This window comes from Nothoprocta perdicaria, unplaced genomic scaffold (assembly GCF_003342845.1).
Source record: "Nothoprocta perdicaria isolate Ctin4 unplaced genomic scaffold, notPer1 scaffold_11, whole genome shotgun sequence".
NCBI classification, from domain to species: domain Eukaryota; kingdom Metazoa; phylum Chordata; class Aves; order Tinamiformes; family Tinamidae; genus Nothoprocta; species Nothoprocta perdicaria.
In genome coordinates this window covers 5,038,550-5,064,684 of record NW_020454205.1, presented here as the reverse complement: position 1 = coordinate 5,064,684, position 26,135 = coordinate 5,038,550, and the positions used below count along the sequence as shown (strand labels likewise).

At 47.7% G+C, this 26,135-nt stretch overlaps 1 protein-coding gene across 9 annotated transcripts in view; it reads right to left on the bottom strand.

Annotated features, from left to right (window-relative positions):
- MAP2 (microtubule associated protein 2) overlaps positions 1-26,135 on the bottom strand; it is a 157,466-nt gene that overhangs the window by 48,272 nt on the left and 83,059 nt on the right. For all 9 annotated transcript variants that reach the window (XM_026048837.1, XM_026048844.1, XM_026048883.1 and 6 more), the window contains one exon: positions 9,697-9,961. In XM_026048837.1, the coding sequence (XP_025904622.1) occupies positions 9,697-9,937 (241 nt within the window). In that variant the 5' untranslated portion in view covers positions 9,938-9,961. The remainder of the gene's footprint in view (positions 1-9,696; positions 9,962-26,135) is intronic.

Sequence of the window (26,135 nt, the reverse complement as noted above, 5' to 3'; positions counted from 1 at the left end):
CGGCACACGAGCAGCAAAACACCAAGCGGAGCTCCTGCAGCGGCCTCCTCCGGCTCCCCAAACACGCCCCTGCTGCGCTCCGCGGCCTCTGCTCCACCATCCAGCAGCTGTAACACGAAACACCCAGGGACCAGCTCCCACATCCTCCCCTTTAAATACGAAAGTCAGTTAAAAGGGAGTAGCATGAACGTCAGCACAATAAAGCAATGCTTTACAAATGAACCCTCGTTACTGCAAATACTTGCTCCCTAAGCGTCTCCTGAGTCGCATCGTCTTAAGCTTACTGACTGCAATAAAATATTTACTGCCATCAGCATTTCCTGGCCAAATCAGAGGTGGGGAAAACTAATTGGGCTGTTTTGTGTGCTGCACCATCAAGACAATTTACAGCTTGCATGCAAAACTGAGGCGGCTGAAGCGCCTCAGCCAGCGTAAACCAAGTCCCCTGGCTTTCCCTGGGCCTGGTATCAGCTAAAAACATCACTTGCATGTGAGAAACAGCCATAATTCTCCTTCATTCAAACACAGACTCCTCAGCGCTCCTGCAGGAAGGAAGCATTCTGGCTTCCAAACAGACAATCTGCTATTTAGTCCTCTGAGTGTGAAGAAACACATGTAACGGTGACTTAGCTTTTAAATCAGAATTTGCCTTTGAACTTAATTATGTGTTAAAATTTTTAAATAAACTGACTTTTAAGAACTAATTCACTTCTGATATAAATAGGGGAACAGCCCACAGAAGTCAATGAGCTATAGCCACCTACACCCAGGAGATGACATGCCTCCAAGTTCTTTTTTAGCTCCTTTTGAGCTGATTTTACACACTTGTTACACTGTTCCCTGATGAAAAAAAGGGAAGTACGTTAGACAAACTGCGGAATTTAAGCTTAAAATTAACACAAACCTGTGCGTGCTCGGTGTGGGATTTACAGGCAAGCCTGTTCCAGTGACTGAAAATCGTTCTGTCAACATGGGAACTTTGATTCACTCCATTAGGGGCCCTGGCACACACGAGTGCAGTGACAGGCGCCCTCTTCCCCTCAGGGCTCGTGCTGCCACTCAGCCTCGGCCCCACAGCGAGCTCTGCAACGCGGCAGCGGCTGCTCGGCCCGCTCCCGGCAGCCGCGATGCCCCCTCAGCCCTCTCGGCCGTACCCTGATGGACACTGTGCCCTCACTGGCCATCATCACATCCCATCCATGTTCATGAGCACTGCTACACGCAGAAGGGCCTGTGGCACAGGCAGATGCCACAGAGCACTTGACTGGGGGATTTTGGGGGCAGTTTTGCTCTTAGGATGTGTGTGCTCTAGAACTCGGTCGCCTCCTCGCCTCTCCTGCAGCACTACCCCAGCAGACAGGCTCAGACAGACTCTTTATGAGTCTCATCTTCGCTGAGCCACCACTGGCCCAGACTCATATCCCATCATTTACAGCGCCTTCTCCTCCCCACTGCTTCCATACCCTTCAAAACTCCTTCTAATTAAACAAAATCATTAGAGAAATGTTCACATACCTGTATAGATGAGAGGTGCAAGAGATGCATTAAAAGCCAGATGTAGCTTAACAGAGGAAAGAGAGGGAGCTAACAAAGAACAAAACCTCCTCAAATAAGGAGAAAAGTGACTGCAGAAGGAAGGAAAAATCCACTCACAGGCAGGCACAGCTAAAGATTATTTAAGCACAATGGTGACCCACAAGGGCTGCATTAGCCTGGACAGGACATTTGGCATCTGCCTGGATTTGGGGCAACATAACAAGCATCGCAGCCGAAGCCATTTTCTTCTCCCACATACAGTGCCAGGCTATGGACGAAAACAGTTCTGGTATGTCAGCAAGACTGTCACATCTACACCGCACTGGCAGCTGAGACGTCTGCTCCTCTTTACTTCTCTGTCTCTGCAGATGCACAGCGCTAGGGATGGAGGAACAGCCTGTAGACTGCTCTCATCATCACTGCCATGGGCGGTATCGGTTGCTGGGAGCTGCACCGAACTCATCGTGTCCTGTTCTGAATCAGTCTCACGAAATGAAATATGAGCAGCAAAAGTGAAATACTTCACGTTTATTTTCCCTTCCTGGAGTATAAATTGCCTCTAAGAGAAATTTATTTCCAAGAAGCATTTGATCTACTCAGTCCTGGGCGGAAACATCTCTCTGGAAAGCAGTTAGCAAGTCTTCCTGCCTTGGAGACAATGCTGTCTCACTGTTATTTGCTATATACCGACACAACCAACATTAGAGTCTCACTTTGGGTTTTGCCTTTGTATTCCCTGACCAGCCTGGACCAGAGGCCTTGGCTTCCCGGTGCTCAGCGGCAGTCTAATCCCAGTCGCTCTGTGTCTACCTGCATTCCTTCAGGTGGCAAGGTGGGCACTCGTGCCTTCACCACCGGGATTTAACAGAAAGCAAGCAGCTATTTGCCAGTAGTTGCTGCATAAATCTGGAAAGAAAACCCAAATGCCACTTCATACCAGATGTTGAATACAGGTAATATGTTGATGTTGAATATAAGGTAATAACCTTATAATATATAACCTTAACCATTCTGTGAAAAGAGACAGGTTCCTGCTCTGCATTTTAAATTTGGCATTGCAAAGCTCTCCCGGTCTCTGCGTTGCTACTGGCCCTGTCTCCCTTAACCTTGAGAAGCAGATGCTGGAGGAAAGGGGAGGAAAAAAGGAGCCGCTGGGGCCCTCTGGGAGCCAGGCGGGAGCCGCTGGGGCCCTCTGGGAGCCAGGCGGGAGCCGCTCGGGCTCTCCTCAGTGACAAACACACAGCCACCATTGCCGCGGCAACGCCCCAAACCCAGCAGGCCCTGCAGCCACCACGGCCGCCTCTGCCCGGGGCCCCGACGTCCCCACGTCGGCCAGGTCGTGTGGTGCCTATCCGCTCGCCTCAACCCGCTCGCCTCGCTGCGGCCGCTCCCCAGAGCCCTGCGCCCAGTGCCGCCCACAGGGCCCGGGCTTTGCACCCGGCCTCCAGGTATGATGGGCTCATCGCCTGTACAGCTAACACCCGTGCTGCAGACTGAGAGCCGGCCCATGGAAAGAGCAAAGGGAGGATTTGCAGCCCCACAGAGCAGCCAGCCACAGAGGAGGCCGGGGAGAAAGCGCAGACAGACAAAACACAAATATTTCACCACAAAAGTGCAGACTAAAACAAAAACCTAAGCCCCGGGATGGAGGTTCCTTCTTTGATGGAATAGTCGCCCTTCAGAGAAGCAGGAGAGATGCTATCCAGAAGGAGAAGCAGCAGAGACCTGACGGTTTGGCACTCAGTTCCAGCCTGGCAGCGGCTGCCCAAGCAGCACATCGGCAGCTATTTTTAAAAGCCAACTGCAATAAATAGCAGTTGTAGCCCCTGAGCTGAATTAACAGCACGTGGGGGGCACAGTCGTAGCCCCTGAGCTGAATTAACAGCACATGGGGCACAGTCGTAGCCCCTGAGCTGAATTAACAGCACGTGGGGCACACCACATTATGGGAGAGGCATCGCCCACGGCCCTGGCGCACTGTTTGAGGCCATGTCTCCCAGCCCAATATCGGTTTCAGTGTCAGGCCAAGGCCGGTGGGAGCCTTTGCTGCCATCCTCCAAGGAGCACAGCTGTTTGCACCCAACCCTCCTCCGTGCTCATACTGGAGCTTGAAAACACCAAACTGAATCCAAGCACCGGGGAGCAGAAAGGAAATCAATGGTTATTCCCTCTCTTGGCCAGGCAGCACCCCAATGGAGCATGAATGCAGCTCTGCTGTTTACAGGGTGTTCTCCGACCTGATCCAGACTAAAATCCAGCTGTCAGAAGGGAAACAGACCCACACACAGGCATTTCCCAAGGAGCTTTATGGACACACGATGCTGATTGCTGAACATTCATGGGCATCTAGCCCCTCGGTCACAAGTCAACAGCGTTGGCGCTGGGCACAGCTCACCCGCCTCCTTTCCAGGCAACCATTTCTGCCTGCTCTTTGTGCCCAGGCCAAGCCCAAACACTGCACAGGCAACTGGCTTTTGAAAAACATTCACTGCACCCGGGTGCTGAAAGGGAGCCACCAGAGTCTGGCCCTTTTGGCAAACAGGATGCCAACAAAAGCTGCTGCTTTGGGCTGCAGACTTCCAAAATTACATCTCCACTTACATCTGATATATCCTCAGGTAAAGAACCACTCAGCATCCACAGAGCAGTTAACAAAAACAGATGGCAAAGAGTTAAGGAAAAGAGAAAAAGCGAGATACTGACTGATTCCTCAAGCCCCAAGAGGGGACAGAGCCAGCCCCTAGAGAGGGTGGGAGGTCTGGGCAAAAAGGAGCAGCTTCCCGATTTAGTGACTGCGTGCTGGCCACAGAAAAATCTGTGGCGACAAGGACAAATATGTCCTCAGCAGTTATTGAATATGCAGGGAGAAGAGATAGCCAGGGACAGGGGATGCACGGGAAAAGACAGTATTTTTCTGGCTCCATTCCCAGCCCTCTGCCAAGAAACTGAGGAGGACCCCTATGGGAAGCTTCAAAGAAGAGGGTAAAAATAGTGCTTTCTACAAGTGCCCCAAAAAGGCGCTGCTGCTTCCGCCTATGCTCTCTTCAGCAACATAACCGAATCCTGTCTAAAATATCCTGATTATGTATCCCAGAAAATAACACTTGTATTTCACTGAACATACAAAAGAAGAGTCTTTGGTATGTTTGCCTAAATCAGCCAGGACGCTGGTGCTCAGTGTGCAGTAATTACTGTCACACTGGCGGGGGAAAGGGAGGGAGATGAAAACCCCCTTAATCTGCTCCTTTCCCAAGGGACAAGGCAAGGCAAATTCTTCCAGCTTTGTGCAATCAAATGCAGAAGCTGAGCAAACACAAGAACCTCCTTTTTCTTTGAATGTCACTGATTTGGCATCCTCCTATCCATTTTTGCCTGCCTTTGCTCTATGACTGGGGACATGCAACTTGCTGAGGGCTCAGCAAACATAGTGGCATGCAGAGACTCTGCTGCAGGTGACCATTTAGTCAGGCTGAATAGAACCTATAACAACGGGCTGAATTGGATTAGCTGCGTTCAGGGCCTGAGCAGGGACTGCCCCTTCCTGCTTTTCTCCTCGGCCATTCCCTGGGGATTGTGCTGTTCCCTGTTGGCTGACTCCCTTCCTCAATCTGCTTTAATATCTGTCACCATGCAATAGATGTGTCAGCTCAGGATGAACAGATAACCCTGAATCTCTCTCTACTGCCCTACCTATCTCCAATTTTTTGCTCTTTCCCTACTGCTTCCTGCCTCTGCTTTGTCTCCCTCATAGCTCACAGACACCCCACACTTCTCCCCTAACTCTCCCTATGCTGGGTGCATTCCCTCCCTTTGCTACTTCCTCCACTCAGTACTGCTAGTTTTTCATTCTTCTCCACAGGTCTACGGCTCCCTCCTCTTCCCGCTTCACCTGCAGGAACCTCCATGCATGGAGCAACCTCCAGCATCCCATAATCACCAGAATTACTGGTCATGGTCCTCTCACCCACCTTTCCTGTGATTAAAAGACCCTGAAAAACATGGGGGTACTGCTCAACCTCTGGTGCTTCGTGCCGTGCCACAACCTGCTGCAATTTTTTGGCAGTCTCTTCACATCACAGACTGTTTGCAAACTCTGCCCACTAATGAAGGGTCCTGTATGTTGCTCTGGCAGGACATATTACTCTCTTTAACATTGACTGACACGAGGACAGATGCGCTGTCCTGAGGCTCTGATAACAGGATTTCAAGAGATGCTTTCCCTTAATCTGTCAAAAAAAATATTTCATCAAATAACGGCATGGCTAAACCAACCTGCCTTCAATTCTAACCCTGCATTTGGTGTTTAATGAAGAAAGCACTCAGTCTGCTGAGTCACTGTACATGAAGACATGCTGTGAAAGATGCTTTGCAATACATCTAGCTACTCTTACTCCTAATTACATAAATTTGACAGGTTAGTCATTACATTACTGAAGAGAAAAAGAAAACACATTTTAAGTGGAGAAAAACAAACCTTTGTAACTTGAAGTTCCTTGCAAGCCAAACACGATGGACTGTGCTGAAGTGCTAGTGTCCAGAGACGTCGCAAAGCTTCTCTACGCTTCTCCAGCGCTTCCTCCCAGGGCTGACCAGGGGTTTCCGCAAGCAAATCAAACGCTGCCAGTCTCATATTTCAGTGCAAGTCAAATACATCCTGTGCTTTATCGTGGGGTCCAATCCAAAGCGTTCCACATCAGCCCACCTCAGAGTGAGTTTCTGAAGATTACACTAACACGCCTCCTTTACAGCACACATCTTGCATGACATGAAAATGTTTGCCTTGACAAGAGCTACGGATCTGAGCCTCCGCGCTTAATAATTCCAGTTTATTCACTGCAGAAGCTCTTTGCGCGTGTGCACGAGGAAGGATAAGCAAGTGCAGCAAGAGCACATTAAAGCACGGTGGCTCGGAGGCTGGAAGTGCTGAGCTCATTTATCCACACTGATATATATGAAAATAAACAGATTTATATTTTTATGCTTATGTAAATAATGGGACGGCTGATATAAGACTCTTCCTTACACCGTATCTATAACAGCTTTTTACTCCCAAACCCGGGCCCATTCCCCCCCATATTTGCCTCTGCACGACGCGGCCGCCGCAGGAGCCCCGAGGCCGCGCAGGCCCCGGCTCCCCGCGCTCCCGACGCGCCGTGTCAAAGGAGGCCATTGACGCTGCCTCCATAACGCAGCCATTAGCGGCACGACGCGCAGACCGATCAATCGACGGCAGCACAACGGCCAGATTCAGAGGATTCCAAAATTGAGGTCGGCCTCTATAACTCTTAGGCAGATGTCAAGAGAGAGGCACACGCATATATAGAGGAAGGCAAATTTTAACTGTGCAAACCTAAAACTGTCACTTGCGGTGACGGATTGGATGCGTTTTGGCAAGAACTGCTATTTCTTCCTTCATTTCCACCCCTTGCCTCAGCACTGGCGTAGGGTGCCACCAGTCTGACGGTCTGATGTTACCTTTCCCTTAACAGTCAGCCTTCAAATGAGCCCTGCAAATGGGGGGCCCTGGGCATATTCCCCTGCTGCAGAATACCTCTCCCTCGGGATGACCCATTTTGAGAGGAAACTCCAGCTCCTGGTTGGTGAGGTGCTTACTCGGGTCAGTGCCCACAGCACAACTGAACACTCGTCACAAGGCACCAGGCCACAGAAAAGGGCCTGTTTATCTTAGTGCTTCGCTTCCACTGAGCTTGTGTTGCTGCGATTTGCAGACTTTGACACGAAGGCAGAGAAGCCACAGATTTTCCTAGCATACAGTACTGGACTTGCACCAGTGAAAATAAAATCCCTGTAAATCCACTTGAAACCACAGTTTGCCTTGATTATCTCAGCTGACCTTGACTTCCCATGCATCCTACCAAAAAGCCCTTTTGCACTCAATACGCGCTGCCGTTGCAATGTACAATGAAACATGGCACAAACCACCTGATTTCAGATCCAACTCTGAATCAAACACCCCAAATCCACCCCCAAACTTCCTGCCTCATGACAAGGCACTGAGCACATCCCAGCATAACCCTGGCAATGCAAGCCCCTTCCCTTCCTGTCACCACATTCACTTGTTGACAAATTCTTCCTAGTGGCCTTTTTTTAAAAGAGAAATGATCAAAAATATATCTTAAGTACTCCAAGGTATCTTACATTACATTAAAGAGCATGAATTAGATATGGATTAACTAGGATAAACTGAGTGATTCAGCAGTGTTTTCTCTTACTGCCAGTCGTGGCCTGGGTGGCACAGAGGCGCCAACAGAACAGGTGAAAGGGAAGCGACTCCGACACAGGGCTGGCCAGGAGCTGCCCCTGCGCTGGGTCAAGCCCTTGGGACCATCTCCCTCCACAGGGCAGTAGGTGCTGTGCCAGGGCCCCGGCTGCAGCCCCTGGCCGAGGCTCCTGCTAAGTCAGAGCTCAGCACCTGGATGGGAGTTCCTGGAGAACTAGAGTGCAGTGGCAAAGGCAGGCAGCTTCCCAGAGCTTCCTGATGTCCAGCCACGGACTGAGATGCCACACAATAAGCCAGAGAAGTCTTGCTAGCAAGGAGCATATGATACTGACAGTCAGTCCCCACACCAGACAATGTGAAACCTATATAAGCAGTGGGAAGGAGGCCACCAAGTGCTGACTGACTGAACTAACCCCACAGAGCTCAAGAGCATCCCTGCTCCCCACGCCACGGTGCTTCCCCACCCCAGGCCTCTCCTCGACACGCTGCCCCACTTGACCTGCTCTGCTGCCCACCCACTCCGCTTGCCTCAGGGGCAACCTGGTGCTGCCACATCGGCTCGAGGGCACCATGAGGCTCCTGCCCCTGGTCACCCACTGATGCTTTGGGTAAGCCTGAGCAGGCTTGCTCAAGCCCATGTCAAAAATCTGTGAAAAAGGAGAGAAACGAACCTAGTTTTTCCCAAGCCCACACCTAAGAGCTGCAGCATCCTACCTCAGGGAGCGCTGTTTGTGCTTGCTGGCTGGCTAAGCACACAAGACAGGCAGGTTACAGCACAGAAAACATCTTGTCCTCCTCCTCCAAAACCTTCATCAAAAATGAATTCACCAGAATGCTTGAAAAGATTTCCCTTACCTTTCTCTTTCATGTCTTCGCTATCCACAGGAAGAAAGTTTTAAAATCTACATCTATTTACTTCTAGCAAATGTATCCATTTGTAGTACAATCCCTTATGAAATCACTTTAGGGCCTGAGAGACTTAAAATTCTCCAGCTGCTGAGAAATTATGGATAGCATCTCGAAGTGTTGTCAACAGCCAACAAACATTGCTAGAAGGATCTCCTTAGCATGCATGGATGGATGCATCAAGGGCAGTACTGTCTGTACAAGAGAAATTCCTCTTGTACTATGCATTTGGGGTTTAAAATGGGTAGTCTGTACAGAGAAAATTAGCATCTACGTCTAAAACAAGAAACTTGCTTTGCATATCTCATTCTGACATGATTGCACTTTTTTTCCAAACAAGTCAATGCCTAAAATTCTAGTGTAGTTTATAAACCAAAAAAAAAAAAAAAAAAACCAACAAAAAAGTGAGTTTGTATAGCAAAATAAGCGCAGGCAATACTAAGTAAGCACTGACACTGAATTGAGGCATCCTTGGTCAGGCCAAGCAGCACTTTATTCTGCAAATAACTGCTGGGTTTCAAGAAGGCATTATTATTGTGAGAAATGGCAGCAGAATCTGACCTTGACACACACAGACACAAGGAGAGAAGGGGACTCTGCACACACAGCAACTGCACGTGGTTTCCCACCTCGTCCTCCCAGTCCCAAGTAAGCGACCAGTTCCTCTGCACCATGTTTCTCTCAACCCCAGTGAAGTGAACCATCTACAACCCTAGGCCATCCTCACACATTTCCAAAAGTTTTCTCAGAGCATGCCCCAGAAGCCTGAATCAGGATCACAGGCTGGCCTGCAGTTAAACACATCCCTTGCTGTGAAGAGTTAGTGCTCTCCAGAGCTGCACGTGCAGCTCACCTGCCCATGTCAGCACTGCCCTGTGTCCTGGCAGGTCACCAAATGAGCCTCGCTGGCTGCTGTCTCAGTCAGCAAATGTTTTACCACAGGGACACACAATTCAGTGGTCTGCAGAGAAATGTGTTTCAAGGGCTGCCCCTGGCGAGGCTGGGTGCATTACCTGCAGTCTCCCTGTCCCCTGTCGATAGCTCCCCGTTGATGCCGTTCTCTTTGGTTCGAGAGTAGGTGCCCTGCTGCTCCTCGTCCTCGCGGAAGGGAAATCCATTGGCGCTTCGGACCAGCCCGGCACCCGCAGCGCCTTGGTCCTTGAGCTCAGGGGAGTGTGGGTGCGAAGAAGCCTCCGTGAGCTGGCTTGACGTCCAGTGCGGTGACTTGGCCTCGTCTTTTCTCTCCTCCGCCATTTCTCCTCTCCTTCAGCGCCGGCCCTGTAACGACAAGAGCAGGGAGATGAGGGCGGGCGGGCAACAGTGGCCCTGCCTTGCGGCACCCACACACTGCCGGGCAACTCCACCTGCACCTGAGAGAAGGTTTAAACAGCACAATGTCTCTGCTCCTCTGTCCCAGGCACGAGCCTGGGACACTTGGAAACCAAATCAGACCACACTAGTAAAAATTATGGGTCAAATGCTGTATGATGCCTGCATGCCTCACCATTATTAACACTAGTTTCTTGAAGGTTGCCCTTTTGTTAATCTGATTTTAACTCGTTAATGGCAGTTAAATGTAGATCTGCTTAATAAGAAGTGAATCGTTCTTCATACTGACATTGTCCAGGGGTGATAAGGGGGCAGAATGCAAAAAATTGCTTAAACAAGTGAAGCTGGTATCACAAATCCATCAGGGCAGCTGCAAAGAGCAGGGTCAGTCCTGAACCAGGCCTGTCGTGCAGAGGGTGCAGAAGGAAAAGACAATCCGTCATCTGAGGGTTTGCAATCTGCTGCTAGCCACAAGAGCAACATAAGAACATACACTGGGTTCCTGAACATATGTGCTATTTGACCCTGTTTATACCCCTTCTTATTTGCTATTTTGTGAACATTCACACTCATCCCCTTTTGTCCAAAAACAACCCATGGGGAACAGTTGTTCTTCATGCAAGCACTTGCATTCTCTTATGACTATTGGTATTTATACATAAACAGAACTAATCACTGTTTGCGACTTCACATGTCTTTTACTCCTGTTAATAAGCTCTTACTTGTCCAAGCCAGGAAAAGAAGCCACTAGAGAAGTCACAGGCTTTGGCGATGCCTTGCACAAAGCTCCAGGAGTAGCTCCTCCATTTGCAAGCCTAGTAAAACAATACCTTGTAATCTATGTTTTGATGATAAGGAAACCTTGGCAGGGAGGAAATAAAGGCTTGATTTAAGCTGGTGACATGAAAGGGAAAACCAGCAGGCCTTTTCTGAACGTCACATTCAAGCGGCATTCAAGAACAGAGTCAATTCACTATGTATGGGAAAGGCTGAGGGCCTAGAAGGCCAAAGAGGAGGAGTCCAAGTGGGCCGAACCTCCGTGCCCGCCTGCCCATCCTCTCCCCTCACAGTGGGACTGGGCTGGCCGGGAAGCAGCTCCGCAGGCACCAGGAGAGCTGGACTCGTATCCGCCAAGGGCCCTTGGTCCCCACGCAGACGCCCCCTCATTCCCGCCAGGCTCTTGAGGAAGGAGATTCACATCCGCACAAAGGACGGTGCCACACAAGGCCTCTGTGCAAGGAACAGAAGTGCTTTCAGCCTTAAAAATAAATACAGTGGGCAGGCTTCAATGAGGGCTGTGTGTATCTGGAGGCAGGATCTGGCTCGGCATTTATAATAGATGGTTGCGGAGCCAAACATGGATGAATTCACTCTCGACCCTCGTATTCATCAAGTGCTCTCGCAGTTTATAACGCGAGGAGAAACACTGCGAGTTGGGGCACAGGGCAGCCTTGTCCCTGGCCCAATTCAGGGGCACCCATCAGGGCACCCTGGCTCAACCCATCAGGGCACCAGCTTCTCATATAAATACTTTATAAATAAAGTAAATAAAGGATAAAACTAAGAGGGTTTTATCGACACAGAAATATGAACTACAGGCAAGAATTATGGCACTATTTGTAACAGCATTACACAGACCAGGAGTCGTTTTGATAGGATAGGGCAAGGCCCTGCCTAGGAAACAGAGTTGTTTTCCTCTTTCCTATTTCTTTGCATAAACAGGATTGTCATTTCTGTCACCCCGCCGGACGGGAGCTCCAGCGCCGCTGCCGACGACGCGGCAGCCAAGAGCCACTTCCCAGGCCCTCAGCTCACGTCCTGCTGCCCGCGACAGCGCGACGGGGCCAACGCAGACGTCCTGCTTTCTCCACCAATAATGAGGGTAAAAACTGACTGCCCATCCTTTCCAGACGTTTAGGAGCTGCATAGAGACAGTAAATGTTTAAATAACTTGGAATTAACAAGGAGAGACAAGTCACATGGGGGATGCACAGGCCGACTTGGCAGTTACCGCCTCCTTTCACAGGCACTGGATATATATTTCTTAACCCATATGCTCTCTTCTGTGACATCTGCTCTTGCTGCCGTGGCTTGAACCAAGCCCGAGTGCTCTGAACTCAACACACAAAACACTCGCAGTATGTTTTGCAAGTTCATCTTATAGAACAATCTTCACAGCCTCCTAAAGCTGCTTCTCTGCAGCTTGTACAACTTTGTAGGGTGTGATCTAACTCATGCTGACAAATAACACAGAAAACAAAGCTTTAGTTCATGCCTGCGTACCAATAATTGTGATGATGAGTCTGAATACAAAGCATCAGGCACTGTGGGTGAAAAGGTCTCAAGAGAATTTGCCAGTCAACTTCTTGACTTACCGACACTCATGCTCACAAGCGTCAAAGCAAGTGGGCTGGTATCAGGCAGGAACAAAAACAAGAGGCAGGAGACAGAAGATGGAAAATCTGGATGGACAATTTCCAATAATCTCCTGTCACCTCTCATATGCCACACACAAATCCTACTGGTGGCTGTCTCAGAAAGAAGGAATCTCCAAATATTAGAAAATAAGAGCTCATTTCAGATGCAACAAGCACATGAAGGGCTTTGCAGCCGCATTTTACCCTTTCATTTCACTTTGACATGGATCTTCTCTCCAACTAATTTAATTTTTCAGATGTGAATGGTCTACATCACACTCATCAAAAAGAATCACCACAACATAACAGAAATAGAGAGAAAGCTTAATGGCATCTGACAGGAATCATGTTAGCTTCCATCTTGCTTAAAATGGTTGGTCATGGTTCATGAGACACTAGGTGACTAACAAAATACACCAGTTGATCCTAAACACCCAAGTACCACAATTCTAGCAAAACAGTGTATTATTAGACAGAATTATGCATCTCAGCACAAGCCACTCTAAATAACACAGGACAAAGATTTCTCTGGCAATTTACAGCAAACACCCTGTATTTCTTCCTTGCTCACTACTGAAGTTACTAGTTTGCAGCTAAATGCCTCTAGCTAGACAGTGCAAAACAAAATGTTCTTTTAAATACAACCTCCCCTCTCTTAAAAACACAGGTAACACTCATCTGCTCACATGTTATAAGGCTTTGTTATTCCTACGTTGCAAAAAGTCACTTTTTTTTTTTTTTTTTTTTTTTTTTTTCAAAATTTTTTCTTTTTTATTTTTTTGATTGTACCTAGGATTCTAAAATGGCTGAAAAATTACAAAACGCTTTCACTGTGAGGAGGGAGATCTGTCGTGGAAGGCCTCGCTGCTCCGTACAGAGGGGAAGGCCTGCATGGAGCAGCACGACGTGACACGAGACATTCAGAAGCCTCAAGCTGGGCTCCTGGGCTCTTGCATACATTGCCACAACAGCCTGGAGCCGCGCTGGCCAACGCTAACACAACGGCACGAGCTTCGTCCTGCTCCATCTCTCTTGCATCTCTGGGAACGGACAGAAGGGGAGAAAAGAAAAAAGTGTCTTTGTGCAGTGAATAAGGAGCATATGCACAAGCACAGTGCTCTTGCTCCTTCCTGGGAGCAGAAGGGAGACCTGCTTGCATCTCCGTTGATGGTAGCAAGTCCACTCTGCTGCAGGAGTTTAGGAACAATATATAAGGAGGAGCCTTTCAGCTGACAGAGCTCCTCCTTCCCGGCACATTTACTAATTTCTCCAGGCACCTGCAGAGCCAAGTGCCACCAAGCCGACATGTCATGGGATGCGCTGCCCCTTTGCAGTAGTCAGGGGCTGCCCCATCCCCATGAATGGGAACTTGGGAAATACACTCAGATTCCCAAAATCTAAAACTGGGTGCAGCTCTCTCTCGGTTGTGATATGCTAGTAATAGCAGCCTCTGCTTTCAAAACCATCACCTTGTTTAGGGTTCTGTTCAACTTTTGCAAAATTGGAAAATCTCTGCTACCCATTCCCATGCCAACACCACTCCCTTTTGGACCGACAGTTCCCATGCACAACATGGTGTTTTCTCCCCACTATTCCTCCATCCTTCCCGCACACACACACACATCTCTCAGTGCCCGTCACCTCTCCCTGCAGCAGAGAGGAGAGGCCCTTGAGCTGGGGAAGGAGGCGGTAGCCATAACAACAGCACCATGACAACCCTACCTGATATCTGCAGTGTGAAACATGGCAAAAATCAGCATCGATAAATTCAGCCCCTGCTACGGACGGCAGCAGCATTAAAGACGCAACATCAGCCTGTAAAGGAGCAAACACCAAGGAAGAGCAGCCTCTCCAGCCTAAAACATGCGCAATCCTTCAGATCCTGCAGTGATTTTAAGCAGTCCTGATTAAGAGGAGAGTGCTGATCATCTCCCGAGCAGAAATGGAGGTGGCCGCCACTGCTGCATCCTACCTGAGCTCTGCCTCCGTTCGTGCTTTTCGGAGCCACGGATGCGCTGCAGGAGCCGCCGGGAAGGCGCGAGTGTCTCCTGGCTGCAGGAGCCTCCCAGATTTCTGAGAGGAGTCTCTGGTTTCCAGGAGACTCGGGGAAAGCGGCTCTGACTAAGGATGGGAGCTGGTGCTCTCAGGGGAGCACCTCTGGGTCAGACACGCGCCGTGGGGTTTTCTGCAGAGCAGTTCCACACGGGCATCGGGAGCCCACCCTGGGCAGGGGGAAAGCAGGTTGCAAGGGGCTCATCCGAAACACAGGGCTCCGTGTGTCGCAGCCAGCGCCAGCTGCTCCCGGGACCGCCTTCACCATCCTGAGCAGCCAAGGGACCCAAATAACAGCTGTGGTGAAACTGGCTTCTCTACCCTCACTATGCAAGGTACCGAGGGCAGGAGAAACACACAAATCACCACCAGCTCTAAGTGCTGCGTGCGGGGAGCCCATGGTCATGTCGGTGCTGTCGGAGAGGACAGACTCATTGTGGGATCTCCGAGATCTCCTTTGGAGGCATCCTGCCAACTGCTGCACCACGCTGCACTGCTCGGGAATGAAGCAAACTGGCCTCGTAAAAACGTTTTAGCACCTCTGAGCAGGTTCCTCCCCGACCGCCTTGTTTTCAAAAGCCACAGCATGGTCTAATGGAAAATTAAAACTTCCTACAGGGTACACTTTGGCTCATTCACAGCATGAATAAATGGAGATTTTCAACTGTATATTAAAGTCTTACTGAAATAAACACTTGTTTCAATACCTTAGTCCTTATTTGCATTTTATAGGGTGTTTCACTATCAGAGTAAATGAAGAATTTCCCCCCACTTACTACAAACACAAATCTCCTTCTATTCAGAGATGTTTTTTAGGGGAATAGATGCATCAGGGAAGCATGTCTCCAATAAAAAAGCTGGGGTTTGCACATTTCCCTCTTACCCCACAGTCCCTTCAGTCCTTGGCAAGATGAACGTTTGAAATCCTTAACAGCAGCACAGTTGAGCTAGAGGAGAAATCCCTCATCAAGCAAACAGCACCAAGCTTGCAAAACACCCTGCACACTGCGGAAGAGAAATCACTTTGGAAGAGATCTGTGTTCAAGAAGAACATGTGCCTTATTTCAATGAAGCTCCATGCTGTTTAGGGAGAAAACTTTACTACTTATTAGAGCCCCCTGGGGGTAAAATTTAGCTCTCTACTCAAGTCTGCAGGGCACAGCCTTGTGTGGTCCAACCCCTAGTTCAAGCCCCTTGGTAAGCACCTTCAGAGTTAACCTTACCTGATCAGTCATTAAGCTCTAAATGCAAGAGCCTTAAGGCCCACAGAAAGGTTAGATTGCAAATTTGCTGTGTTTTCCCCCCCCACACACATCAACTTTGCTAAGGCACATTGATCTGAAGCTGTGTATCATTTCTCAAAGGCCTTGGTGCTGGATGACAGCTCCAATTAGCAATAAGAAATGTAATTAACTGTGTCGAGATGTCACTTGCATGTTCTCCACGCAGGACAGGTCTAAGTTCTTGCTGATGTCGGAGGATCCGTGCTGAACACAGGCACAGCCAACCAGGCTGCTTGGCAGAGGTGCATGATAACAGCTCAGGGGCTTTCCTTCTTCTGCACAAACATGAACTCATTTCATATCCCCTCCTCCTTTGAGTCTCACCAAGATCTCATTAAACATGACACATTTTCACATGAGCTAAACGTTACTCAATGAGGTTTTTGTTTGCTTCAAGTACGCTTCTACTAACACGTGTGTATTTTCAGAGCTCTTGCCTAACTTTCCAAATGCATTCTGCATCTGCTAACATAAAATCTTCGGAAATACTCAGACACTGTCTTTGGGACACACGTAACGATCATGCAATAAATGTAAGGAATACAGGGAGGCTGACATGAAATATGGAAGAGATAACAGGAGAGCGTCCTCAAGGCCTTAGGCTGCTCCAAAGTCTTTGGGCAAAACCTCTTGCCCACGTGAAAGAAACCATTCCCTGCCCACGTCTGAGGCAGGGAATCATCCTTGTGCTGAGAGCTCTCAGCCTCGCTGCGCTATGTCAGACCCTCAGACATGGGGCAGCAGCAACATGGTATTGTCCAACAGATCTGCTGCTCGAGCACGCTGAAGAGCGCGGCATCGGAGAGAAGGCGGCTTGTTTGGGAGCCCCTCCATCCAGACTCACTCACGCACATTCGATTCTCAGTTTTGTGGTCAGAAAATCTGCGCGGCAACGGCCCAGTAACAGCCAAGAAAAGCTGGTGCTTTTAACTGCAGCTCAAAATACCCAACCGTAAATAAACAAAAAAATACAACGAAGAGGACAGAGGGTTGGAAAATCAGAGGTGAAAGAGGTGATTTGCCAAGTAGCTTGTTTCTATATTTGCAGCAAACTTGGCGGGGGTTAGCGAGTGCTGGAATGTTCTTTTCTGGGGAATCTCTGAGCGGATATTGTTGCACTACGGAATCTAGTTCGGCAAAAGCAGTAGGATTATTTCATTCCTTTGGATAATTACCCACATAAAGTTACATGCAAAGGACTTCCTGTTACCGGCACATACAGTCAGGTTTGCAGGCCTTAAGGTATACAAGGTCCACACACATTAAGATATCTGCTCTTGTCTCAAAACTGTATAATGAGACCAAAAAAGAAAACAAAACCCTCAACCTTTTACTTACCTGGATATTAGACTACCTAGAAGTCTTTCATGCTCATAAAAGCTCTAGACAGTGAAATCACAACACTTGGGATGTAATTTTATCAGGATATAGCTTTTCCCTGCCAAATCTTTACTCACTCAGACCTACAAAAGGAGAGCAATAAAGCAGAGCTCCTCTGGGGCACTTGAGCACAGGGGTAGGAGAGCAGGACCTGAAATCACTGCAGTTGCGTGTTCTGTTGCCACCCCTTGGCTCCCACGTTAAAGGGGCTGACACATTCATGGGAAGTCAGTTCCTCTCGGAACACGAGAGGGCATGAGCAGGTTTGGTGGGAGGGAAGAAGCAAGTCCAGGGCCAGGGATGAGGTTGTTCATCCAATACAGCTGAGGGTTTCTTCACCCAGTGCAACTAAGGAAGTTGTATTGGATGAAGAAAGAAGTGCCTGTCAAGAATAATAGGATGTGAATGATGAACAAATTCAGTGACTGAAGAAAAAAGCCTGGAAAAAAAACCCAACCCACAGAGCTGAATATGTTCTCTATAGACAGGCAGCCAGGGGGAAGGAGAGGGCTGAGGATTTGCCATCCTTGCTCAGACCATGTGGTCTAGGCTCACGCAGCAAGGAGTGGCGACCACAACCTGCTCCCTGCAAAGACGTAAGCAGCTCCACAGAGCGGCAGTCGCATCATCAGCCTCTTCTCACGGCATGGAGTCTCCAACTGGTGACACGGACACACTGATTTCCAACAGATCTGGCTGCTTACAGGCCTCGGAGGATCCCAACGAACATGTTCTTTGCCATATAGGCAGGGCATGCAGAAAACATCTTCAAGGTCTTTTTATGGACAAAGCATTAACCTATCTGTGAGGTAGTTCTTCCACAGACCAAGGTTACAAATTCTCTTTTAAAGAACATTAAGATGCAAGAAGCAGAATGGGGTATCAGACATGCAAACTGCCGACGGACACAGAAAATTCATGCGCTCATTTATGTACTTTGGGTTCTTCTGATGTTGCTCAAGAAGCACCTCTGATCTGCGACGGTTCACGCCACTTGAAGTCCTCTGGATCTTTTCTCATGCATTATCCTCTGACAGCATTAATACTGATGTTTGGAATGCCTGAAAGCTCTAAGTGTTAATCACAGATAAAACACAGTAGACTCAGAAAAGGTACAGAGAACACAAGAACGATGATCAAAGATCTGGAGCAACTTCAGTGCAAGGAATGACTGAACAGGCTGTGACTCTTCATCCTGGGAAAGAGGTGGATGGGACAGAGATCTACGAACGCTGGAGAACAAGAGAGAAGACAATCACGCTCACCACAGAAAGCCTCAGAGCATTAAACATCCTATAAATGAAAAATCTTTGTATGACACAGACTGGATTATACTGTAAACGAAGAGCACTTATTACAGCACTAGGCTCTACCAAATCAACAGCTTTCTGCTCTCACAGGTTTCCAAGGGGAACATCACCAGGCGCGTTCCAGGTGCGTGTTCTTCCCTCTCCCTCTGCTGAGGCAGCAAACCCGAGCTCTGCAGCCTGGGTCCTGACTGGCTCCCAGATGAAGAGCGCGCTCGTTTGCAACCTGTTCTGCAGAGTCAACGCGCTCTCCGCAAGCTAAAAGCTACAGACGGTGACATTGAGATAGTGACTTTCTGGGTGCAGAAGCAGGAAGGTCAGCTGAGATAAACGTTTGGGAGCACGGGCGATGGTGAGGGGAACAGCACAGGAGCAGGCAGGAAGACAGATGGCCCTTACAGAACGACCTGGTTATGCATCCAGCGCTGCCGCTTCCAAGAGCTCTCACGAGATGCTCAAAGTGAAGGAGATGCTCAGAGCTGCAGCAGCGTAAGCAGAGTCTTGTATGTTATGTTTTCTTTCTCATTTAGGCCAAGCAGTCTGAAACACATGCCCCACCACTGACCTCGACTCTGACCCAGAGGGACTGTCTCTGGTTGAAAGGATGATTCATTCACTCTGCTAGGGGGACTCAATGAATAGGCAGTATTCAGACTGCAGAACACTTATCACTTGGGATTCCCTCAAAATTTAGGTCTGACATGACTGGGTCAGTAACCATGCACTTTTGTTCCTACCTCCTTGAACAGAAATGTCTCTTTGCATCCTTCAGTGCTTCCCACAAATCAAGTCGATTTTTATGGCTTGCTAATTATTACTGCTAGACTTCTGCCGGGCTTCAGGATGAAAAGAAGAGCTTTTCTGAAAGCTTAAGGCACAAAACCTAAAGAATAAATCACTGTCTATCTGGCAGCAACAAAATCCAGCCATGGCAGCCACTTAAATATACACATCTGTACAGTGCTCAACTTTATTTCTTCAGGAACAGAAAGTTTTATTCTACTTTGGCTGATGGAGAACATTAAAGACAACCAAAAAAGACCAAAAAAAAAGTAACGGTCACAAACTGGATTTTGTCTAGAACACACTCGCGCATATCCTGCATGTAAAAGCACCTGAAAGGACACTGAAGTCACCAGGTCGCGCCTCATACCAGTTTCAGGCTGTGGGTTCCACTCCCTCAATTCAGTCTTGACATCCAAGCTACCACAGACTTTGAAAGTCCTCTTCTCATACCCAGGCCCAGCTTCAGATTGACATTGGCGCTCTCCTGATTCCAACTGCTCCACCAACTCCCAGCTTTCCTTCTTGGATTTCTCATCTAGTCTCATCTTCAGAAGTTGGTCCATCTGTTGAGCCACTACCCATGCAACCCCTGTCAGGGCCCTCAGACCCTACTTCCTACCACAAAGTCTCACCAGGTTTTGCAGCTTTGGTCACCTCTGCATTAGAAACTGGGGATTTTTGCATCTCCTAAAAGATTATAAGCAAAGGAGAGGAATATTCTTCTCTTGTGCAGTGATCTCATCAGTGATGACATGACAGGACACAAGTAAAGCTCAGGGAGGCTGGAATCAGCAAAGACTTCAGGCATCTCTCCTGACCTTCACCAAACTTTGCAAAGATGCCTCCAAAAAGCTTCTCTGAACAGAACACTGCTTTCTCTCTGCTTAGGCTTACACCATGGGGTACAAAAGAGTCCCCATGTCAACTGCAGAGCATCCTTTCCAAACCACTGAGAATGAAATCATGAAACAAGACACAAGACTAAGATACAAATAGCTGGGCAGCAGCATTGGAGCGGAACTGTATGGACCCAGACCAGGGAGTATTTCTCTAATCTCATCCTTTCTCCTGCCTCCTCTCAGGACACAGGGCCATGAGGTGCAGCCCAGCTCTAGCCCCACACCCAATGTGCTGCAAAGAACTCCATGACCAGCGCAAGCTGCTCACAGAAGCAAATACTAGTTCAAGCATCAATTCTCCCTGCTCACTCTACAGATCTTGACAGGCTCCTCTTAAACCAACCTTTTTTCTGCACCATATTGGGCTGAGCAGAGAGCTGGGCGGCTTTTAGAAGGGAGGAATTGAGATACTTCCCGGTAACCCGCCACAGGTGCCCTGTCAGGTACAGAGGAATGATGAAAAGCACTTTTTGACACAGCACATACATAAAAGAAGGACTCGTTTGCTGTCCTTATTCCTGCTTCCAGTTTGAAGCCATTTACATGAGAGAGGCTGTAGCATCGTCTAGAAGACAGAGTAAAACCCTAAAGCTCCATTTTCTGAGGCAGAGCTCAGATCAAACCCTGCTGTGCGCACGCTGAGCAGCAGAGCTTTTCAGGTCGGATTTTCTCTGGTGCTTTGTGAATGTTCTCTGGGAATATTAAAAAAGTTGGGAGAATTTTCTGGAAGCAATTTTTTTTTCCAACTTGTCCTTCTAAAAAGCACCTTACTTGATATAGCAGGATTTGATATGGGAGCACATGGCAGAACTGTCGTCCTCATTGTATTTCAAATTTCTTTAAAATACTGAGCATTTCCAAGGGGCTTTACTTCGTGAAAAGGAAAATGTTATCATTAGACTAATAAAGACCACAGTACCCACATCATTATATTTGACATACAGCATATGATCAATTGCAAAAAATTACCACTTAAAAGAGGCAGTTGCTATCTCTCAAACATCACCCATCCAAATGATAGGCTCCTTTGAAGAATACGGTGTACTGTACTGTGCTGTACTGCTTCCAGGCAGCATTGCTCATAACCACTCATAGTTTTGAAACAAGGACAAAATTTGTTCTTTTTCCACAGCAGGAAATGACTATCCAGGCAACATTTTTCCTTATTTTTTAAACAGAAGACCTGTTTCGATCGATACCAAATGCATACATAAGTGACAGAAGTTGCAGTATAGTCCATTCTCTTCAAATAAATAACATTTCCGTGCTGTCTTTGTTTACTTACCAAAACAAGAAAAAGTCTATTTTCTTCTGCTCTTGACATTTTTACTGCTTTCTCTGCCCCTTCACCTGCTGAGAATCCAGAGGAGCCCGGAACGTGAAAGATTTCCCAAAGCCACTGGCAGGGTTATGAGCACTGCCCAGCGCTCTCTAGGGCGGCAGCAGCCAGGAGAGCCCTGGCAGCACGCGGGGCAGCACCCAAGGTGCAGGAGCACCCCAAGGCACTGGGGCAGCAGCTCAGGCTGCACCCACCTCTGCTCAAAGTCTCTGTCCAGTTGGCAGTCGAGCGCAGAAAACGGTCAGGGAAATCTTGTGATGACCCAGCATGAAGATGCTTTTCAGGCCAGGCCTTCTTAACAAGCACCTAACTAAAGCATTATGAGTTCGTCCCTAATACCTGTTTTGCACTGCAGCAGTTGCAGAACGCGGGAGTCACAAGATTATAAAAGTGAGGCACAGTATCCAAGGGCCCAGTGATGTGGGCATTACTAGAAAATAACATAAGGTTTGGGCTAGGTATTTTCAGAAATCCTTGTGAAGTGTTTATGCAAGGCCAAACTAGACAGCAAAGGTAATAATATCCTCCACTGAAACAAATAATCAAACCCTTTGCAGCATCAAGTCTCAACTGCCTATGTGATCCCGAGGAAGAGTCTGGCCTTGCTGCACTGCACAAAAATGACTATGTGGAAAAGCAGGGAAATGCAGAGCACTTTTCCATACAGCTGAGACATTTCTGGCCTTTTCCAGATCCCAGCTACTGCACATTGTCTTACCAGCAATCCCAGTATCTCTATAAACCCAACCCTCTACACTTCTGTGAAGGTGCTAGCTTGTTCCTACTGTCAAAGTAAGATACATCTATACCATGAGATAACAAACATTCATTAACCATCCAGAAATACAGTTCTCAAGACAAAGTTGCAGCTTTTTTGAAGGTAAATTAGACAGGGACACCGTGATAGTGCAGTAACCTAGTAGGCTAGGTTACCTAGTAAAAAATTACTGGAGCTTCATTTTCTCAGGTGGTGAAATAGTCAGTACATTTGCTCCTTCTTAAACAGCATCTTTGTCAGCAGCAAAGAGCAAGCTGTATCTTACCCTGACATCCCCAGATGATTGCTGACTTCCCCTTATTCACCACATATTTGCAGGGCTGCAAATATGGAGTAGCAGGAATTCATTAAGTGCAGCACTGAACGCATCAAAGGCAATTAAACACATTTCCCTCGGACCTGGCAAAGGGGCAGGCAAGCTAGAGATCAGACAGGATTGCCTGATTCCCGTGAGTTACCATGTTTTAAGCACGTGATGCTTTCGAAATCAGTTCATTAACAGAAAGCAAAGCATTGCATTTGGATACTCCCATTTTAGCCCCCTCCTCTGCTGCTCCTTGTGCATCTGCTTGTACGTTTAACACTAAATGAGGGCAGCTCACAGATTCCCCCGGTTTCTCATACATTTTACATGTGCGTTTTGATAAGGGCTTTATTTATTCCCGAGGTGAATCAAAATATCTGTCAATAAACACTGCCACTCCCAGGAATGACAAATGTGACATACTGTGATGCCAGAACACAACTAAAAGAAAGATAAGAAACATATGGAGCATATAGCAGACTATTTTAATTGCACCTTCTTGACAGGGGGAAAAAAACACACACAATAAAACCTGAGAGAAAAAAATGATAGAGATTTTCTGCATTCAGCAACACTTCACTCCATTTTCTCTTCCTTGTCATCTCTGCACCAGAAACACTGAAATAACCAACATCACTGCAGTCGTAAATGACTTAACACCCACCTCAAGTACATATAGAAAAGGACTAATTTTGTAGGCTTCAGTGCTTTTAAATTATGTTTGTTACCATGAGAACTTGATTAAAATGCCACCCACAAGCTTGCAGAAGGGGAGGGAAACAACAACAACAACAAAATCCACTTTTAATCACTGGTAGTACACTTGCTGCAATGCAGCATTTTTCCAAGCACCACAACCTTCTGCAGGAAGAGGCAGCAGAGATGCTCAGACAGATACAATTTTGCTGAATACCTTCTTTTGGAAAATATTTGGCTGACAGTACGGTTGCCATCCCGTACTGTTACACAATATTCCATTCAAGCAGGATGAAGCGCTCGTACGTGCTCCGTTCTGTGTTAAAAGGCTTGATTGGAAAACCAGAAAATTCTTTGTATGTGCAAGGTGGGGCCAACACCGACAGCCACACAGAACATGGGGGAATTTCTGGTGAGATTAGAGATAAATCAAAGCTTTGAAACACTCCAGTTTCTCCTCCATTTGCTCATTCGTACCGACTTTGACTGATTTTTATGTAGACAGATGTGTGTGTATATATTTCTGGAAATCCAAATAGCAGCACTGTATTGATTTGGCATTAATTTCAGGTTTTTCTGTTGCTTTTCTTCGGTGGTTCGTTTTTAATTTATATTGCATTAGCACTGGACTACCAGGTATGGCTGCAGAACCCCCACTGAGGCAGGGGCACGTTTGGAGAACAGGCACCCCAAGACCACAGCTCCCCCACACAGGCAAGGCTGGGCTAGGAAGGAAGCCTAGGAAGGGCTTTACACCTCAGACAACCAGGCAGCCCTTCACTCCATGGGTCCTGTCACACCTCTCTCCAGAAAGACATTTCCTAGTCCATGGGAGAGAGACCATCCCTTGGCTACTTAAGCGAATGGCCAGACCCTCTCCCATTGAAGGCGAGAACAGGATGTGTTTCCCCAAGGAGGATCCATCCCACTCTAGAGGACACTGTCCGAATTCCAAAATTGGCATCCTCCGTAGGACTCTAAAGCTGTTCTGAGTGAAGCACTGCTAATAACCACCAGGGCATCCCTCAGGAAAAGGAGGAAACACATCTGCGAGCTGGCAGCAGGGGACACCCCCCAAGACAGGGAGCCCCATTCGACTTGCCGGGGCTACCGAGAGCGGATATCGTGCTGGCCAGAGGAGGACACAGAGGAGGCCGTGGCCCTGGAGGCCCTCAGGCACCAGAGCCCTCACACGACACCCACAGCACCATGCGGATGTGCCAGCTCCCTGTCACCGCAGACAGGTCAGTGACATTCCTTCCCTCCCTCCCCTTTTCTTTTTTCCCTGGTAATTACAGTGAGTTCGGGATCATGCTCCCATAGGATTACAAAGAGATCAATTGTCCAAACCTCCCAGGGATAAAAACAAAGTTCTTTCCTTTGTGTTCAAGAAAAAAAAATGGCTTATTTTTTAAAGACATGGATTTTCCAGGAGATTAAGAACATTAGCAATTATAAGGTACTTTAAATAAAGAGATTTTCCCTTTTGTTATCTATAGACTGCTGCGGCTATGATTGTCTCACCTCTTCTCTGGATTACTGTAATTTATTATTTGCTGGCAATTTGTCTTTTTCCACAAGGTATTAGCTGCACACAATTCGCCAAAATTGACCTAAGAATGGAGAAATCCTTGTACTGATTAAAGTGTCTCCAAATAGAGTTTCTCCTAGCACTACAGTACAACATGTATACTCCTATAACCATGAAGTCCTTCCCAAAAATGGGACAACCTGACGGTCAGGGCACTGGGCTTCAAGACCACTCTGCTGCTAACCCGGCTCCGTGACGTGGAACCTACCAATCAACCAGCCTATGAGCAGATTACATGAGGTGGGGAAACAGAGGGAGTCAGGACCTTGTGGGACCAGCTTACAGCTATGGGACACAAGGTTCCCCTGAGCTCCGGCTGCCCAATAGTCTGTGCTTGACCCATAAATTCAGCTGAGGTCCCTAGCCCTGCTGCAAGGTTCCTTGGCCCAGAAAGCCCTCAACAATCAACTGGAACTGTCAAGAAGAGTCACAGCTTTAAATATATCTGTGAAGTCTTTGAAGGTTGCAGCCCACAAATCACATGGAGCCCCTGTCATTGATGTTACTGTAAAACCAAATGAAAACCCTGATTTTCAGCTGTGTAGGACTGCTGGCTCAACCAGCTGGCCTGTCTCTAAATGACTCAGGTTTTTTTCAAAGAATCTCCATAACACATCCCCCCTCTCCCCTCCAGGGATCTATATAAAGCTTTCTACATTTCTTCTGATGGATGCTCCTTTCTAAAAATATCTTTACAAAGCACTACCTTAGGTAGCAATTAAAAATGTGACAGATTATAGTGCCAAAATTCATTTAAGAAAATATAAATCACAAGGTATGCATAAAGTTCTTGTTAGCATCTTGTCACCACAGCTATGTAACAGGGCCTTAAAATTTCACCTTGACATTAAACCAGTATTTCCAATTCCCTGGGTGACTCTGTTGGATAACTTAACTGAAGACTTGTGAACGTACAAAGAAGCCAAAAACATTTGCCCCCTAATTTTCTCATGGCTTTGCTCTAACTTCCCATCTCTGTCTGATGTCTATCCACATAAAATAACTGTGAATCATACCGGCCAAATACAATCATGTTTGACAGATGACATTACACTCCTACCTAGCAGATAAACAGAGACAGTATTAATGCCACTGTGAGGGGAAAGAACTGAGCTCTTGCTCTGTCTGGTGCCTATGAATCCTGCTGCACAAGTGCACAGGTGCTGAGCTCTTACACAGCCCAAGTATGGGCTATTTCTGCCCCAATTAACAGCTGAAGCAAGACGGGTGAAGGAGGAGCAGGTGCTGATTAGGCTACAGAAAGAAGCAACAGCAGAAAGGACAAAGAAGG